General features: G+C 43.6%; 1 protein-coding gene across 2 annotated transcripts in view; it reads right to left on the minus strand.

Moving 5' to 3' along the window:
- FBXL7 (F-box and leucine rich repeat protein 7) overlaps nt 1-19,379 on the minus strand; it is a 210,583-nt gene that overhangs the window by 118,564 nt on the left and 72,640 nt on the right. For both annotated transcript variants that reach the window (XM_053397133.1, XM_053397132.1), the window contains one exon: nt 7,798-7,887. Coding sequence is in view for 1 of the 2 variants with exons in the window: in XM_053397132.1 (XP_053253107.1) it covers nt 7,798-7,887 (90 nt within the window). In the remaining variant the exon portion in view is untranslated. The remainder of the gene's footprint in view (nt 1-7,797; nt 7,888-19,379) is intronic.

The raw sequence follows: 19,379 nt of genomic DNA on the forward strand, positions 1-19,379 counted from the left end.
ATGATGCAAACCGAGGGCAAACATGCATCACTCCAAAAAGCAGTCTTAGAACATTTCCAAGTTAAACTATAAAACAGAACACATGGGAGTGAGAACCCATGGAACATATAACTAGGAAAATCCTCTCTCTCCAGCTCTAAACCAATAGGACGCATTCTCTAACTTGAATGTTTCAGAGTTTTTGGCCTTCTTCCCATCTAAAGTGAGCTTTAATTCTCCTTATTGGCACATTCCAAATTGTAGCTTTACACCCCAATGTAGAAATCCCAGTGCTTACAGTTGAACATGAAACCGCAGGAAACTCACCTGCGTTTGGAGTTTTGTGTACCATGACCAACAGGGAAGCTCCTTCACTTGTGCAAAGCTAACTGAGCTTGAGCTAGTTTATAATATCGCATAAAAAGCATGTTTTATAATATCACATAAAAAGCATGTTTTAAGAGAAAATCCATTTGGAAAATATCAGAATCTCAAGCACAAGATAAGGCAGTTGAGATGGGAAGAACTGTGTGAGCACAATCTATAGGCAGGCTCTCATTCTTGATGATAAGGTGCACCTTCAAACACCATAACCAGACACTGGAGAGACCTGTCAGGAGTAAGCATGGACCAATGGTACCAAATAGTATGGGAAACAGCCCTACTGGAAAAATTAACTAATTAACTGAAACTGACACGGGGACAAACAGAAGAAGACACCTTCACCCCGGTATGGCTCCCCTTTATCACATACACAGCCCAACAAGACAATGACAATAATCCACCAACAGCATACAAATCAATATGGCTAACCTGATCCGAAACACCCACCCACCCCACTCACACACGAAAACAAAGATCACCACAGCCAATCACAAACAAACAACCACACCCTACGCCAACCCCAAACTCTCTCACCACCAAAGGAACACAAGTGAACAACACAAGCAACGCTGACACCAAACTCTACATACACTAAGCATAATAGAAACACCGCCACCCGACCCCACCCCCATCCATCTTCCCTCCCTCCACCCCCTTTCTTTTTCCTTTTTTTTTTCTTCTCCCCCTAATGCCTCAACAAATGAAACGGATTTGTAAAAATGTTACATGGGGGGGGGAAATACGAGGCATTACACTTCTGTAAAACAAGAAAATCCTAAATAAAATATTATTAAAAAAAATAAGGTGCACCTTCAAAATCCCTCCTTGTACCCATCTGTTAACATGGTACCCCACAGCAGCCTTCTCCAATCTGATGCACTCCAGGTATTTTGGACTCTAATTTAGGGTTACCAGATGTCCCCAGTGCCCGGGGACAGTCCCCGGATTTGCACATCTGTCCCCAGAATGTCCCCAGATTTGCAAATCTGCCCCTGGGAAATGTGGCAGCGGCAGCCTCAGCAGCCCAGAGCCAGCCTGGTAGCACAGTTGGCTCTGGCTGGCTTCAGGAGCTGCTCGCTGCTGCCGCCACTGCCAAAGGTGAACCGGGGACGTCTGGCGGGACAGATCTCCTGCCCCTCCCCCTTTGTCTTGACAGATTGAGGGAGGCTCAGGAGTCACGGGAGGCTGGTGCGCCGTTGCCCAGTTTTTAAAAAACTCTGTGCATTTATGTTTCACAGGGTGCGAAAGAAGGGCTTTGCAGCTTTATACAATATGTATGTGTGCTTGGGCCCAGGGTCTTTTGCCTCACCATCCCCACTGCTGACTCCCTGTTGCTACTCAGCTACCAAAAAAAAGTGTCCCTGGATTCATTGGAAAAAATACGGTAACCATGCTCTAATTTCCATCAACCCCAGGCAGCACAGTCAGTGGTCAGTGATAATAGGCGCTATAATCCAAAAACACTGGGCTTCCCTAACTTAGAGGCCTCCATCTCCGAAGCCCCAGTGCAACTGCAGCCCCCCTTCTGTTCTGACACCTGGAGATGGTTGTGCCACTTAAGTGAAGAAGCACCTCTCAATGAAGGCAAAGTGAGCTACAGAGACACAGCTGCAGTATCTACGAAAGGCTCTGTTTGAGAGTAACTGCTGCTGAAGCAACATCTGAGCTCTGCTCTCATGCAGTATTTGGCCTGAGCCCTGCATGGAGCTGTCCAAGGTACACTTGCGTTGCCTCGGGTGAGCTCAGTGCTTGCACTAAGTTGGGCAATGCTGCGCTAGAGAAGGGGAGATATACAAAATTCACAGCAGCCCCCATGAAGCATAGTGGGGTTTAATGTAGGTCCTGGCTCAAGCCTGGTTTGCAAACCAGGAGCAAAGACTATCAGTTACCAGACACAAGGGAAGGAGAGTGCACACGAACCCAAGACTAGTGGTTGTTCCTCTTCATAATGCCAAGCTATGATTTGGCACCGTGTCCGAATGGCGCCTCGTGATATTAAAGTAAAGTAAAGGGACCCCTGGCCATTAGGTCCAGTCGTGGACGACTCTGGGGTTGCGGCGCTCATCTCACTTTACTGGCCGAGGGAGCGGGCGTACAGCTTCCGAGTCATGTGGCCAGCATGACTAAGCCGCTTCTGGTGAACCAGAGCAGCGCACGGAAACGCCGTTTACCTTGCCGCCAGAGCGGTACCTATTTATCTACTTGCACTTTGATGTGCTTTCGAACAGCTAGGTTGGCAGGAGCAGGGACCGAGCAACGGGAGCTCACCCCGTCGCGGGGATTCGAACCGCCAACGTTCTGATCGGCAAGTCCTAGGCTCTGTGGTTTAACCCACAGCGCCACCCGCGTCCCCTCTCATGATATTCTCTTCAAATGAATAATTAGAAACCCAGATAGTGTTTGGACTAGTCAGAATGTTAAACTGTATAATTAGGAAAGATACAGTGAATCAATGTAAGACTTTGGAGACTAAGCAGTGAATTGATTCCTGATGAATAGTTCTTGTACTAATCGCTTCCCAGCCTTTTGGAGTTAGAAGAATTCTGTTCTGGCAAACCAAACGTCATACTTGACATACATCACTTATGGGACATAATTCATAGAGCCGAGCTGAAGCTAACTACTTTGTTTCATTATTTTTCTGTGTACAGTCATACCTCGGGATAAATACGCTTCAGGTTGAGCGCTTCCGGGTTTCGCCGCTTGCGCATGCGCATACGGTCAAAATGACATCACACACATGCACGGAAGCGGCAAAACGCAACTCGCACACACGCAGACACGCTGTCATGTCTTACATTCTGTTTGGGATGTGAACAGGGCTCCGGAACGGATCCCGTTCGCATCCCGAGGTACCACTGTATCTAAAACTGCTTCCTCCTGTTTATTTAGTGATCTTCAACAATTGTTGCAGACACATTTACATTATTTCTATGCAGGGCTTGGCAGCGTCTTCTTCACTCTCTCTATCACTGATCTCAGATGTCCCCACTTTTGGTTGTAGCACCCATGTGCTTTTGTCTACAATGCAACAATCAGCCACAATATCATCATCCAGAGCCCACTGGAGTGACGACAGCAATGGAAAGAGGAACAGCAACCAGAAAAGCTGAAAAGCAACATGAGGAGACAAGTGAAGAGGAGGCCACGGAAAAGGAGTGCAAAATGCAGGTGTGTAAAAAATTCTGCTTTCAAGGTAGCCATCAAAATGATTATTAATACATAAGTTGTGTCTCTGCCCAAAGGCATCCAGATTTGGTTTTGTGATTTCAGACCCTCACCTCCAACATTTTAGGTTACTCTCTCTTTTCTTTGTGTAATTAATACAAAGTTCAGGAGAGAGTTTTTAGGAGTGTTCACAACTGAATACCCTTAGCAAAAAACAAACAACACATCTCTACAATCATGAACTCTGATGAGTCAGGGTTCCCACTTTAGGGAGGTTTCTAAGTGTTTTCAGTTGAATGCCTATGCACCCAGGGAGAAAAATTAAAGAGGGGGTTGTTGTTGTTTTGCAAAGTAGTTTGAATAAATAATCAGAATCATTATAGGTTTAATTACTCTTGGCAAATCTGTGTTAATATTACAGGAAAAAATAGGGGTTATGATAGATGAGATGAAACATAGGCAAAGTTATTTTTAAAGTCTGATTGATTAAAGAGAAAAGAGCACCTGTGTATTTCTTGTTAGAGTTTTTTGTGGTGGTTGAGAGGAAGCAACGTCTGCTCCTATAGTCTCTTTATTTCTATTTTTGCAGAGTTCACTAGAGTCATGGTGTTGGTCTAGCACCATGGGCTTATCCAGATGAGCTTAATGGTGCCCTAATTCCTCCAAATGCAACAAAGAACTTGCTTTGGTTATGAGTTTTATAGTGACATCAGCATCCATGGATCTTTACGACATGGCTTAAAGACAAGATTTTGTCCCAAGAAGCTTGCAAAGTAAATTTAAGCAGAGGAAGGTACATGAAAACCAAGGGTGATCAAAGATTATTAGATTTTTGTATTAAATCTTGCAGGGTCCAGGATCCATTTAGTAACTCTCCTCCACAGTGGAGGATGAGAAGAAGAGAGTGCCCAAGCTCAAAGGCCACTCTTGATCTCATTCTGGACACAACCTCAGGGATGGATTCCCATCTAAGTCAGCTGAGAATGATATTTTTTACCTCTGAACCTTTCCTGCTCCCCGCCTCCCCCACTTTTCCAGGAAAGGAATTGGTTTGGAGTGGAGTCAGCTTAATATCTCTTGAGTGTTATGTTTAATAGGCAAATTATATTTTTAAAAGCAAGCCCAAAGTGGTTGGTACAAAACAGGAATATCAAATGAAACCAAAACATACTAGTATAAAAAGCCTTATAAAAGAGGCGCGCGCTTTGGGTTCCTGGGGCAGGAAACGAAGTACAAAGAGTTCCCATAATTCGCCTTCCCGAAATCTTTTTATTTTGCAAGTTTGAATTTGAATTTGTTTTTACAAGTCTGGAGAAAATAAGCCACTTGGGTACTGGCCGGAAGTCTCAAAACAGGCTAATGCGCGAAGCTTACTCTACATTACTCATTGACAAAATACATCTTTTACACCAGCCGGAGAGACCAGACTCTGGTCGTTTCTTATGGTAAACCAACCCCAGCCAACTAAATTGAATGAAAACGCCACACATTCTTTTGACACAGTGAGTGGTCCTTGCTATAATACTTTTAACATAGAGTTTATAATCACTCGGTATGAATTATCTACGAAAATTTAATCAACCAAATAGTCAAGTCATTTTTCATTGCCAGATCGCCACAAAAAACCCCCAAAGCCTAATATGGTCTTGAATTGCTTAAGCAGAAGCCAAGGCTCTCAAAGCAGCTCAGGAACAGCTTAATACAATAATACCAGCAACAGTGCCCAAAAAACAAAGACCAATAAAATAAAGCAATGAAGCAGTCTCGACTATAAAATCTCAAGCAACACACTACACAGCAAAATTGGGCCTAGCTCTGAACTGTGCTTTGTTAGGGAAGGCAATTCTGTTTCAGTTGTAAGGAGGCAATGCAAGATAAGACAGTTCTAACTGCGATGAACAAAAGATCTGACTCAGTATCAAGTTGGCTTCCTATGTAGAAGATGAGAAGCCAGGCTGGCTGAAAGTCTATGGCACTGTTTCCCAAAATTGGATCTCCAGCTGCTTTTGGACTTCAATTCCCATCATCCCTGTCCACTGGTCTTGCTAGCTAGGGATGATGGGAGTTGTAGTCCAGCTGGAGACCCAAGTTTGGGAAACACTGGCCTGTGGAACTAGGCTTAACATCCCTCTGGAATATGGCACAGCTTCACAACCAGAACTTCATGCATGTTATCAGAGCACATGAGCTTTGGATTGGAGCTAAATCGCTATGGCCATAGCACGTCTATATATACCCATATAAGCAATAAGAGCTTGCATGGCGTAGCATAACGGTGAAGACTAGGGGGCAAGAACGCACCAGTTTGGCATTCCTGCCCGTGAGTCCATTCTGCCCAACATCACTGCCTCTCGACCCCAGTTAGACTACATAATTGCATGAGCAGTGTTCCAGAGTATTTTTCATTACATCCATTCGAAAAAAGATTGGTGTTGAACTAATTGGCTGATGAAGAATTCAACGAAACAGTAGTTGTTATCCGGAAACATTGTTCAGCAGAGTTCAGAGTTGGACATCAGAATTGGACATTTGCTGATTATACAAAGCTTCACAACTTACTCTCCGCCGTGATTCATTTAAGGCACCGTGATTCATTTAAGGACTTTCAGAGACTTTCAGAGACTTCAGTTTGTTAGTTTTGATGTTTAGAATTATTCCATAAAGTTTTTCACATTGTTATTGTTTCTGGCCATCGTGTTGCTTTTGATATTGTTGGCTCATATATTGCAACACAGGGGTTTGTTTGTTTGTTTACTTACTGCTCCTGTAAAAAGCATCTTCATAAAGTGGTTATATTTCCAATTGTGCTTGAAGATAGATATCGACCTTTACATCTACCACACGTCTTCACCAAAACATCCACATTCCAAAAAGGACACATTTCCTCCTAACTCCAGGTGAGATTCATCAAACTTTCAAATCACCACTGAACCAGAAGCCTCATTTTATGTACTTTATCACTTGCTTGGCACAGACTTCCAAGCACCAGGAAAACACAACATTCACGTGTAGCAGATCAACTTCCAGAGTAATTCCATTACCACCTTTGAAAATAAAAGTCCAGCCCTTGTTGTATTAAATGGAAGACCCAGCAAGGACAATGCACTATGCCAGTGATAGTGAACCTTTTAGAGACCGAGTGCCCAAACTGCAACTTATTTATCGCAAAGTGCTAACACGGCAGTTTCACCCGTATATCTCATTTTTTTCTGTGTCTTTCACATTTCTTCTTTATGACTGCTGTTGTAATAAATAATCCTTCATGAAAGTTATTGCATTACTGTGGCGATCACACAGGGCCCCCGGACATTTGACGGTCTATCGACCCTGTGCCACCACTGTGATTGCTTTCTTCGCTGCTGCCACCCCGCTTCTCACGGGGGGACATGGAGTGCAGACAGTTGTTAACATTAACAAATAATCAAGTTTATTTTTAAATGCAGGAACAAGCGTATGGTTTCAGTTTATTTTTCTCTTGTCAGTTTCTTAATCTTAGTTCCTAACAACTCAAACTGATTATCCCCAACTATCTATCTGTCTCCACCTAACAATTCCTCTCACTCTCTCACAATACAACTCTACCAACACACCCCTAATCCTCCCTCTTCCTTCTTCAACTCCCAAACCTCAACTCACAACTCCCAAACCTCAACTGACTTCCCAAACCTCCCACTCTATCTTTTACTCCTCCCCTTGCATTCTCACTGGCCAATCACATCACACCCATTTTAACCCTTTCCTTATGACCCATCCTAGGAGGCAAACGCCACAATTGCATTCTTCATTAAATTATCTTTCCATTGATATATAATTTTAGGGTAGAACTCAGTGCTTTTCCTCTCCATTCAGTTCCTTTCTCTCTTAAGCCCCTTCTTTGCGCGGCTATCCCTGAAGCCAGAACAGCAAGAGGGATTGCTGCGCAGCTTCAGAGATAGCAGCGCAGCCTGCATTCGCTCCATAAGACGCACACACATTTCCCCTTACTTTTTAGGAGGGGGAAAGTGCGTCTTATAGAGCCAAAAATACAGCACTTCTTTTTGCAATGTCTCTTAAAGATATGGGTTTTTCCCCCAACTGTCACCAGCCCCCACACATTAAGAGACAAAATGTGAAAGTAAAGATGGGCTTGAAAATTAATGCTGCTTTTCAGTTGTTTGTTGGTTTTTGCTCTTTCGTTTTTAGCTGAAGATCAAAAGGAGGAAATATACCTCCCCTCCAAAAAAAACTTGGACAGTAAAACAGAGACAAGGAATACCATTGGCATACCTTCACTGGTGGCTGCATTCTTTTGAGTTTTGGTTGGAGTGTGATCTGTACTTGAACTCACGTCGGATGAGAGGCTTGAGCTGCCTTTACCTGCAAAGGAAAATCAGGAGCGTTAGAGAACAGTTGTTTCTTCCAAGCAACACCTTATGTATGTGGTTATAGTTTTCAGCCCAGGTTGGGGTTCCTAAATTAAATGGTTGGGTGAATTATGGAAATGTACAAAATCAGACAATCGCCCCAGCGGCCTTGACCCAAGCATTCAAACACACCTCGTCCCATGAGTCCCAAAGTGCTCTGAATAGCAATCAATGCATGTCAAGCCATTTTAAAGCAGAATTCAGAAGTATTTTGTGATACACGACAGAGTCAAGTCAGTCAATGTTTATTACTGCAAATAGCCAGCATAAGGATAGAGAACACTTCAAAGAATGTAGTAATAATAATAATCCCATTGGAATTGGCTATTCTAAATAAGTATTCTAAAGCCAATATTAAAACCCATTAAGAGAAGAAAATGAGACAAGTAGCAACAAAAGCTGTTAGATGAAATCCACTAGCATCCCTTGTCGTCTCCAGATATCCTGTGAAATTAAAAAGAGAGAGCTAAGAACGTAAGAAGAGACTGCTGGATCAGCCCAAAGGCCCATCTGAGATAGCTCAGTTGTTGTTGTTGTTGTTGTTTAGTCGTTTAGTTGTGTCCGACTCTTCGTGACCCCATGGACCAGAGCACGCCAGGCACGCCTGTCTTCCACTGCCTCCCGCAGTTTGGTCAAACTCATGCTGGTAGCTTCGAGAACACTGTCCAACCATCTCGTCCTCTGTTGTCCCCTTCTCCTTGTGCCCTCCATCTTTCCCAACATCAGGGTCTTTTCCAGGGAGTCTTCTCTTCTCATGAGGTGGCCAAAGTACTGGAGTCTGCTCAGTTGGTAGAGCATGACTTTTAATCAAGTCCTACGTTGGGCAAATGATTCCTGCATTGCAATAGGTTGGATTCGATGATCCTTGTGGTCTCTTCCAAATCTACAGTTCTATGATTCTATGATGATGATGAAAACACACAACATGCATTTAGATATAAATGAAAACAAGTATAGGGCCAAGGTAGTTTCTGGGCTTTTCCATCAAGCCTCAGACATGGTTGAGCTGGTGATCTCCCATCAAGTTGATCCATTACTGTACTAGTTATTACATCAAACAGAGCAATCTTGATGCACATAGAGTGTGCCTATATCATCAGAGAGAAAGCAGGGAAGGGGAGCTGAATTCTCACAAAGATTTAATTAGCCCTTCTACGTTCTCAAACGCAGAATTTGGCCAGAACAAAATAAGACAACTTGTGGAGGCGGACAATCTCACAGTCAAGTTGCAAATAGCCATTTACCCGAGACATTTGGAACAAGTGAGAAGTAACCCCAGGTGGCTAGATAGGACTACAACTTTGTCGCTTGAACGAGGGCTGCTATTTTCTCCTTTTCCAACAGTCAATATACCACAAACAACTATGTATGGGCAGGCAGGTTAGGAAAACATTTTGGGGACGCGTAACTTGTGAAAATGCATTTGCAACACTGCTGTTAATAACATATTCTGATACAGTGGTACCTCGGGTTACATACACTTCAGGTTACATACTCTGCTAACCCAGAAATATTACCTCAGGTTAAGAACATTGCTTCAGGATGAGAACAGAAATCGTGCAGCGGCGACACAGCAGCAGCAGGAGGCCCCATTAGCTAAAGGTGGTGCTTCAGGTTAAGAACAGTTTCAGGTTAAGAACAGACCTCCAGAACAAATTAAGTTCTTAACCCGAGGTACCACTGTATTAGAAACCACAAGATAAATTTAGCAAAACAAGCCCCAGAGTGACACAATAAGGAGTTTTGGAACAGTACTTTAAAAGCTACATCATAGGTTTAAAACAGTTCTTAAAACAACGCAAAAGGAGTGATGCTGTGCACATATCAAATCAGAAAGAAGGATTCCTCCATACAGAGACAATCTATGAGATCATCTCTCAGGCATAAATATTTAACTGGTTTCTGCATATGTGCATGCGCATGTTGGATTCCATGTTTACACAAAGAGCAATTGTGAGAGATACTGACTTGCATTTGTGGCAGAAGGAAAGACCACACAAGGAGTCCTTTCCCACTAGAAAAACAGCGCAAGGACAGGATAGTTAAAACCCTTGTTTAGACTCTCAAATGGGCTTCTTTTGAACCGATGGAGGAGCACATTAAACGGCTGAGGTCAAGATCAAATGCGGCACACACAAAAAGTAAGTGTAACACAATAGGAGGGATGTTTCTAGGGCCAAGGTGAAACTATGAAGCTTCCCTTGTTATATTTGCTCTTGGATGCTGTCTATGTAAGCTTGTTACCTTTATAGTACTGAAACAGGGGTAGGGAACCTAAGGCCCGGGGGCCAGATGTGACCCAATCGCCTTCTCAATCCGGCCTGCGGACGGCCCAGGAATCAGCATGTTTTTACATGAGTAGAATGTGTGATTTTATTTAAAATGCATCTCTGGGTTATTTGTGGGGCCTGCCTGGTTTTTTTTTTTTTTACATGAGTAGAATGTGTGCTTTTATTTAATTTTTTTTAATAATATTTATTAATATTAACAACAAAATATAACAATACGCCAAAACAAGAAAGAAACAATTCCAAATCTTACAGATTAAAACACGAAACTAAGAATGAAAGAAAAGATAAAAGAAAAGAAAAGATAAAAGACAAAGAAAAATGCATCTCTGGGTTATTTGTGGGGCATAGAAATTTGTACTTTTCTTTTTCTTTTTCAAAATATAGTCCAGCCCACCACATGGTCTGAGGGACGGCAGACCGGCCCACGGCTGAAAAAGGTTGCTGACCCCTGTACTGAAATGTGGCTTTTTGCATGCTATTATACCTGATACTGTTTTGCTCTGTTATTATGAAATTGTTTTTGTGGTGTTTGTTTGAAATGCCTTCCTGTCTTCTTTGTTATAAGCTGCTTGGAGCATGATTTTTGTGTTTGTGTGTAGAAAAGTGGCATAAAGATAAAATGAATGCCTGAAATGTCAACATGCACCAAAACTCTAAGGGTAACGTTAGAACCATGTTGAGGTGTCTGAATACTTATCAGTTTGAACCTAAATTGTGTGCCCAAGCGACCTGACCTGCTGCCTTCTTATCTCAAGTGACAGGTAAATAAGGACTCTGGCGAACATCCTGGGTTCAAATTAGGCCGCAACTTCATTGCTTACAAATATAAAAAGTAAAAGATTTAGGACCCCTGGATGGTTAAGTCCAGTCAAAGGCGACTATGGGGTTGCGGCACTCATCTCGCTTTCAGGCAAAGGGAGCCGGCGTTTGTCCACAGACAGCTTTCCAGGTCATGTGGCCAGCATAACTAAACTGCTTCTGCCACAACAGGACACCGTGCCGGAAGCCAGAGTACACAGAAATGCTGTTTACCTTCCTGCCGCAACTATTTATCTACCTGCACTGGCATGCTTTCGGACTGCTACATTGGCAGGAGCTGGGACAGGGCAACGGGAGCTCACCCCATCGCAGGGATTCGAACCGCCGACCTTCTGATCGACAAGCCCAAAAGGCTCAGTGGTTTAGACCACAGCACCACACACACCAGATAGAAGTGTGTTTGGCATGGCATTGTCCAGCCTGCTTGCTGTACAAATCTGAGGGGGGAGTGGGATAAAGCATGATCCATGACATACAGCAAATATATACTATCCAACAGGTTGACCGTGCTGCACATAGGTAAAGGGACCCCTGACCATTAGGTCCAGTTGTGACCGACTCTGGGGTTGTGGCGCTCATCTCGCTCTTTTGGCCGACTTTGGGGTTTGTCCAGAGACAGCTTCTGGGTCATGTGGCCAGCATGACTAAGCCGCTTCTGGCGAACCAGAGCAGTGCACGAAAACGCCATTTACCTTCCCGCCGGAGTGGTACCTATTTTTCTACTTGCACTTTGATGTGCTTTCAAACTGCTAGGTTGGCAGGAGCAGGGACCGAGCAACGGGAGCTCACCCCGTCACGGGGATTCAAACCGCCGACCTTCTGATCGGCAAGTCCTAGGCTCTGTGGTTTAACCCACAGCGCCACCCACGTCCCAATGTGCTACACATGAATAGTCCAATTAAACAGCTAAGCTGATCTGCTGATTTTGGCATGAAGGGGCACAAGGTAGAGAATGGACTGATCTAGATCTCCTTCCACCCCAAGCAGCTGCTTCTCTCAGCCTGTTGATCTGTACTATCACAATTTTTCTAGCTGGATCAAGAACACAGCAGCAGTCTTTTGGCCCACTGGCTGGATGAGTTAAGGAAAGCTAGGTAAATTACCAACAGAGGGGCAATCTGGCTCCAAGTGTTTTTCATTCCTGATCTTCTCACCAAATGCCCAATAAGCATCTGAGGTACCTGAGGATTCCCTGGAACATTGCCTGACCACCCCTATCTTATATGAAAACCACAACAGTAAAATACCTTGGCCGGCAGAGAACACTCTGCTTTTTTCATTACTGAAATAAACAAGCAGCAAAGGAATTCGGCAGGGTTTTTTAAAAATACCACACTAGCCATGATTTAATAGACAGAAAAGTCTAATAGTATACTACATCTCGGCTTGGGACACCCATGCTCAAATCCTGCCAGTGTTTGAAAATCAGGGACATTTTTGTTCTGGGAGCAGGGCTTACTTTTGTTTGCTCCAACAGTGCGATTCAATCACCCCATTTTTCAGATGGCTAATCTCGCACCTCGCCACATGACCATTTCTAAGTTCAGTTAGTAGCCATACCCTATTGCATGAACATTATTCCAGAAGTCTCAAAACACTGGGAACCAGTAGCAACCATGAATGTGCAATATGAAATAGTGGGAATCTATGAGCTACTGGCAAGGGACACGGGTGGCGCTGTGGGTTAAACCACAGAGCCTAGGACTTGCCGATCAGAAGGTCGGCGGTTCGAATCCCCACGACGGGGTGAGCTCTCATTGCTTGGTCCCCGCTCCTGCCAACCTAGCAGTTCAAAAGCACGCCAAAAACTGCAAGTAGATAAATAGGTACCGCTCCGGTGGGAAGGTAAACGGCGTTTCCGTGCGCTGCTTTGGTTCGCCAGAAGCGGCTTAGTCATGCTGGCCACATGACCCTGAAGCTGTACGCCGGCTCCCTCGGCCAAGAAAGGGAGATGAGTGACGCAATTGCAGAGTCGGTCACGACTGGACCTAATGGTCAGGGGTCCCTTTACCTTTACCTATGAGCTACTGGCAGGAATACGGAAGGGAAGTAGAGCGGAAATCCCTTCTGTGTTGCCTTGCCTTCCTGCTCTCCCTCACCTCATGAGTTCTCATCTATTAGATAAAGTCTGGGGTCCTGAGGAGAGCATTGCCACTTCTTGAGAGCTCTTGGAACACAACACCAAGCCTTCTCAGAGTTGCCACAAGGCCATATGATGGGGGAAAATAAACTTCTATCATTCTCTTTTAGCTCCCAAACCATGATGGAGTCTTTTCTTGGACTCAGGAGATATTCCAAGGTGTTCTAGATGCTGCAATGGTTTCAAGGAAACCTTCACTCAGCCCTGAAGTCATTACAAGGGAGTTTTATGGACTGAAGGGAATAAAACTGCTTCTTTCTCTACGATCGCTCAAGCTTCCAGCACTGGCCAGCCAAGAGCCAACTAGGCCTGTGCGCTGCTCTCTGCTGCCAGCTTGGGGCAGGGAGGAGGGATGCAATTATCAGTCAACGAAGCTGCCTCTTCCATTAGCGCCCCCACCCCACCCAGAGCGGAAAATATTGTCGAATATGCAATATAACTTTCTCCCAATGCCGTGTGCATAAAAGACTACTGTCAGGCAGCCTTTCAACTCTATAAAAGCCTTGGAAAAACAAGGGCCTTTCTCCAAGTCAGCCTTCCAGTCCCTGAGGTGATGGTCGCCATGCATGCAGCCAAAAGCAACTGGAGTGAACTCTTAAGAGCCTGGCTGATAATGCAAGAGATTTCCTTTCCAAGGTCACGAGGGGTTGGATAAACTGCTTTCTTCGATCCGGATCCAACAAGACATAGAAAGAAATGGCTTGCCGCTGCTTCTGCCTTGGTAGATTTCTCTACAGCTTTCCGAGCACGCCCAGGATTAGCAGACTTCAATTTCTCCAGTTCTGGATTTGTGGAGCTCTTATTATCTGAGAAATCACTAACCGCACTCAAGCCTCTATGTATTTGGCAACTCCTCACAATCACAGAAAGCCACAGATTTCAAAATGGTGATATATTTGAACGGCATTTTTTTTAAAAAAGAGGTTTCCTCATCTTATAGCTGTGGGAATAGGCTCTAATGGGTGTAGGCAAATTACATATAAGATCTCAGAAGCCAGTGTGTGTTTCAAGCAGAAACATCCAATGAGCAGGGTTGTGGTTTCGGTTTAATGGAACCCTCCCCACAACTAACAGAAGTAGAAAAAAAAATATGCAAAGGAAATATATGTGGATTTGCTGAATTTAAATTTGGCATTGAGCAAAGCACAGAATTTTTACTTCTTAAGATATGGTTTATACAGTGGTGCCCCGCAAGACGAACGCCTCGCAAAACGAAAAACTCGCAAGACGAAAGAGTTTTCCGTTTTGGAGGTGCTTCGCAAAACGAATTTCCCTATGGGCTTGCTTCGCAAGAAGAAAGCCCATAGGGAAATCTCCGCCGGCCTTCAGAAGAGGTACTGGACCTCTTCTGAAGGCCGGCGGGGGGCAAAAGTCTTTGCTCCCCCCGCCTGCCTTCCCGGGACAGCGGAGACTTCTCCACTGTCCCGGGCGATCTGAAAATGCTGGCGGGCGGCAGCGAAGGCTGCGCTGCCGCCCGCCAGCATTTTCAGATCGCCCCGGGACAGTGGAGAAGTCTCCGCTGTCCGGGGGCTTTTAAAATGCTGGCGGGCGGCAGCGCAGCGTTCGCTGCCGCCCGCCAGCATTTTCAGATCGCCCCGGGACAGCGGAGAAGTCTCTGCTGTCCCGGGAGCTTTTAAAATGCTGGCGGGCGGCAGCGCAGCCTTCGCTGCCGCCCGCCAGCATTTTCAGATCGCCCCGTCCTTGCCCCCCCCCCCAGCCTTCAGAAGAGGTCGGGGGACAGACTGTCCCCGGACCTGGTCTGAAGGCGGTTTCCCTAGGAACGCATTGATTGATTTTCAATGCATTCCTATGGGAAACCGTGCTTCGCAAGACGAAAAACTCGCAAGAAGAAAAAACTTGCGGAACGAATTAATTTCGTCTTGCGAGGCACCACTGTACATATCACTATAAAAGTACCGGGACCGACTTTGGTAATATGGCGTCCTGTGGGTGAGGATAAAAATTGCCCTCCCCCAAGAGATGTTATTTTCACAATACAGTCGTACCTTGGATCCCAAATGCCCTGGAACTTAGACGTTTTGACTCCCGAACACCCCAAACCCGGAAGTGATTGTTACGTTTGTGAATGTTCTTTTGGAACCTGAACATCTGATGGTGCTTCCGCAGCTTCTGCAGCCAATCAGAAGCCGTGATTAGGTTTTTGAACATTTTAAGTTGAATGGATTCCGTCCAGCTTCCAAGGTATGACTGTAATTCTTTTTCGTATAGCTGCTTTTTATGGATCTTCTCAGTAGGTACTTGTATAAATTTCATACCCTCCAACATTTCTCCAATGACAATAAGGACAGCCTATTCCATAATAATAATAGCAATTTTATCATTTTATGCCCCATCAATCTGAGTGGGCTGCCCCAGCCACTCTGGGCAGCTTCCAACATATATAAAAAAAATCATAAAGCATTAAACATTTCTAAAATACTTCCCTATACAGGGCAGCCTTCAGACGTCTTCTAACAGTTGTATAGTTCTTGTCTCCTTAACTTGGGGGGTGGGGGAGGTGTTGCATAACTCCATGCCCATCAATATTTCTCCAATGAAAATAGGGACGACCTAAGGAAAAGCAGAGGGATGCGGGTGGCGCTGTGGTCTAAACCACTGAGCCTAGGACTTGCCAATCAGAAGGTCAGCAGTTTGAATCCCCGCGATGGGGTGGGCTCCCATTGCTCGGGCCCTGCTCCTGCCAACCTAGCAGTTCAAAAGCACGTCAAAGTGCAAGTAGATAAATAGGTACTGCTCTGGTGGGAAGGTAAACGGCGTTTCCATGCACTGCTCTGGTTCACCAGAAGCGGCTTAGTCCTGCTGGCCACAAGACCCGGAAGCTGTACGCCGGCTCCCTCGGCCAATAAAGCGAGATGAGCGCCACAACCCCAGAGTCGTTGGCGACTGGACCTAATGGTCAGGGGTCCCTTTACCTTTACCTTTAAGGAAAAGCAGGACATTCCACAATCAAATCAGAAACCGAGACAGCTTCTGTAAATCTGGGACTGTCCGTGGAAAATAGAGACGCTTGGAGGGTCTGAAATACAGGTGGTGGTGGTGGTGATGATGATGATGATGATGATGATTATATGCACCCTCTCAACCCGGTACCCTGTGTGTGGGAACCACCTGCACTGCCCAAAATAGGGTGCTGTAAGTATTTCTGGAGATGAATCGCTTCCATGCGAGCAGCCCATCACCATGTATTGGGCCCATCAGGCAATCTTTACAGGAGAAATTCTTCATCCTCCTCTCCTGCTCACTGTTTTCTCCACAAAGCTCAACACCAAGAGAGGGATGAAATCGCCCCTCCTGAGAAGGAACCAGGAGAGAGCAATTTTCTTCCCCACTGCAGCACTGGGCGAAGGAGAAGAGCAAAGGGAGGAACAGTAGTCTCCCAAGGATTTCCAATCTTGCCGGGTTACACCAGAATAGACTGGAAGTAGGAAGTTCATCCACCTGCGACCCTGGTTCCTGCCGCTAACAGATGGAGCCAGGGGACTATTTTGTGACTGGGTCCCCGTATTACTCTGTGCTGCTTTACTTTACTTTGGTGGTGGTTCTGCCATTGATGCCACCATTGTTGGTATATATATATATATATATATATATATATATATATATATATATATATATATATATATATATATATATATATATGGGGCGGTATATAAATTTAATAAATACAGTGGTACCTCGGGCTACATATGCTTCAGGTTACAGACGCTTCAGGTTACAGACTCCGCCAACCCAGAAATAGTACCTTGGGTTAAGAACTTTGCTTCAGGATGAGAACAGAAATCGTGCTCTGGCGGCGCGGCAGCAGCGGGAGGCCCCATTAGCTAAAGTGGTGGTTCTGGTTAAGAACAGTTTCAGGTTAAGAACGGACCTCCGGAACGAATTAAATACTGTACTACTGTAATGATAGTGGCTGGTGGTTCCCCATCCCTAAATAAAGGGGCATGTCTGTTGATGCACTATTATATATTAATAATAATATGAGTATTCAGTCAGTAACCTGAGATTACTTGCTATATATGTGGTAGTTTATTAATATTGTATGTTATGTTGCAAAAAATTATTATAATTATCAGTCGGTGGAAGAAGACTGGAAAAAGTTTAAAGACTATTTACAGAAACACTGTAAAATTAATGAATGCTCGAAGAATGTTGGAATGAAGTTATATGGCTTTAGTAGAAATGTTATAAGGAATTAAGTATAAATAGATTAATAGAATATTAAAGGAAAAAATAAGGTTAAAATGTGTTAAGATAATTATAAGATAGAAAACAGGGGAAGATGGAAAGGAATTGCTGGAATAATTAATAGAAGTGGAATACAAAAAGGGAGGTGTGAGGAGGTCGTGGAAATATGTGAAAGAAAGATAAGATATTGAAATTTTTTTCTTTCTTTTTTTGATGTGTTTTTAAATTGTTTTTGTTTTGTCTTGTTTTGTCTTTGTACTGTATTTTTTTTTGTTTTTTTCTGTAGTGTTTAAATTGTCGTAAAAGTAATAAATATTATTTTAAAAAACAAAAAAATATTATAATTATCATCATCATCATTAATATATGATTAAAATTTGTATACCACCCTTCATCCAAAGATTCACAACAGAAAAAATACAAAATGAGAATACAAACACATAATAAAACAAAAGCAAACTTGGATAGCTCAGTTGGTTAGAACATGGTGCTGATAATGCCATGGTTGCAGGTTCGATCCTGGTATGAGACAGCTGCATATTCCTGCATTGCAGGGGGTTGGACTAGATGATCCTTCGGGGCCCTTCCAAATCTACCCTTCTATGATAACCCACCAACACATTCAAAAAGCCACACAATGTTAATCAGCCAAACGTCTAGTTGAACAGAAACATTTTAGGCGCTATCCCATGTGTCTAAATACAATATTGGTAGAAATTCTCCATAAAAAATAAAAAACATTATTTTTTAAAAAACAAAAGGCACTAAGAACATTGATAGTTTGTAGAAGCAAAAGCTTAAAGACAGCTGGTTGTGTATAACATAGAAACTAATATGAACTACAGGGCATTAGGAGCATAAATAAATAAGATCATACATATGAGAAGAGGGATTTCCTCAGCTTTGGAAGAAAAGGGCAACTTGCTAATCATAATATGCTTATGAGAGGCTACTTAAGTTAGATTAAAAGCAAGCCACAAACACGTGATTTTACTATTAAAAGCTACATTTTTAATAAAGGGCATGATCTCCTTGTCAGGAAAGGCTTTTCTTTGGCAGCCACCTTCAATGTTTCTAAACAATCCTGCCAGGCAACTGACATAGTGCAGAATCAACACACAAAGAACATAAGGTCATATATAGCCTTAAATCATTTTTTTAGCACACAGATAGCGTAACTGGATAGATACACTAAGGTGCAGTGCAGAGTTTAACTAACTAACTTACTTACTTACTTACTTACTTACTTACTTACTTACTTACTTATTTATTTATTTATTTATTTATTTATTTATTTATTTATTTATTTAAGAAATCTGCAGACATAGCAGAGTGACCTAGATTGTAATTACACACTTTTGGAAGATTTGAATTTTGGAGCAAAACTCCCCATAAGAGACCCTACACAACAGCTCATTCCTCATCTCCAAGTCATTACACCCTTTTTTTGTCTAGAAGTAAACTTTGTCCTCCAAAATTCTTGACCGTTTCAGAGGTCACCAACCTAGCAATGGCTTTCATTGGTGCCCCTGAGGAGGTTCCCAGTGTCTGAGCATATACATACATACATATACATACATACATATACATATACATATATATATGTGTGTGTGTGTGTGTGTGTGTCTCTAACCCTCCTAGAAAGTTACGGGGCAAAATGTGCAGGTACTTTCTAAGCAATTTCTGTGAAATGAGAGTGATGGTGATGTTATGACACACTTCATTTTGTTTTATGTCATGCACTGCATAGCAGCCATTTTGTGACAGGTGCCCCCAGCACTCTCTCAAAATTTGAAATGTGCCCCTGGTTCAAAAAAGTTTGAGAGCCCTGCTGCCTATTTTTGTTGCCATTCTGAAGTGTGTACAAAACATGGTAGTGCCAACTTGATCAAGATAGAGCCCATCTATAGAAAAAGGTGCTGAAAGAAACGAACGGAAGAATTTGTTGTGAGGGGAAACAGAATCCAACTCCCTGTTCTTTCATGCTAG

This window comes from Podarcis raffonei, chromosome 7 (assembly GCF_027172205.1).
Source record: "Podarcis raffonei isolate rPodRaf1 chromosome 7, rPodRaf1.pri, whole genome shotgun sequence".
NCBI classification, from domain to species: domain Eukaryota; kingdom Metazoa; phylum Chordata; class Lepidosauria; order Squamata; family Lacertidae; genus Podarcis; species Podarcis raffonei.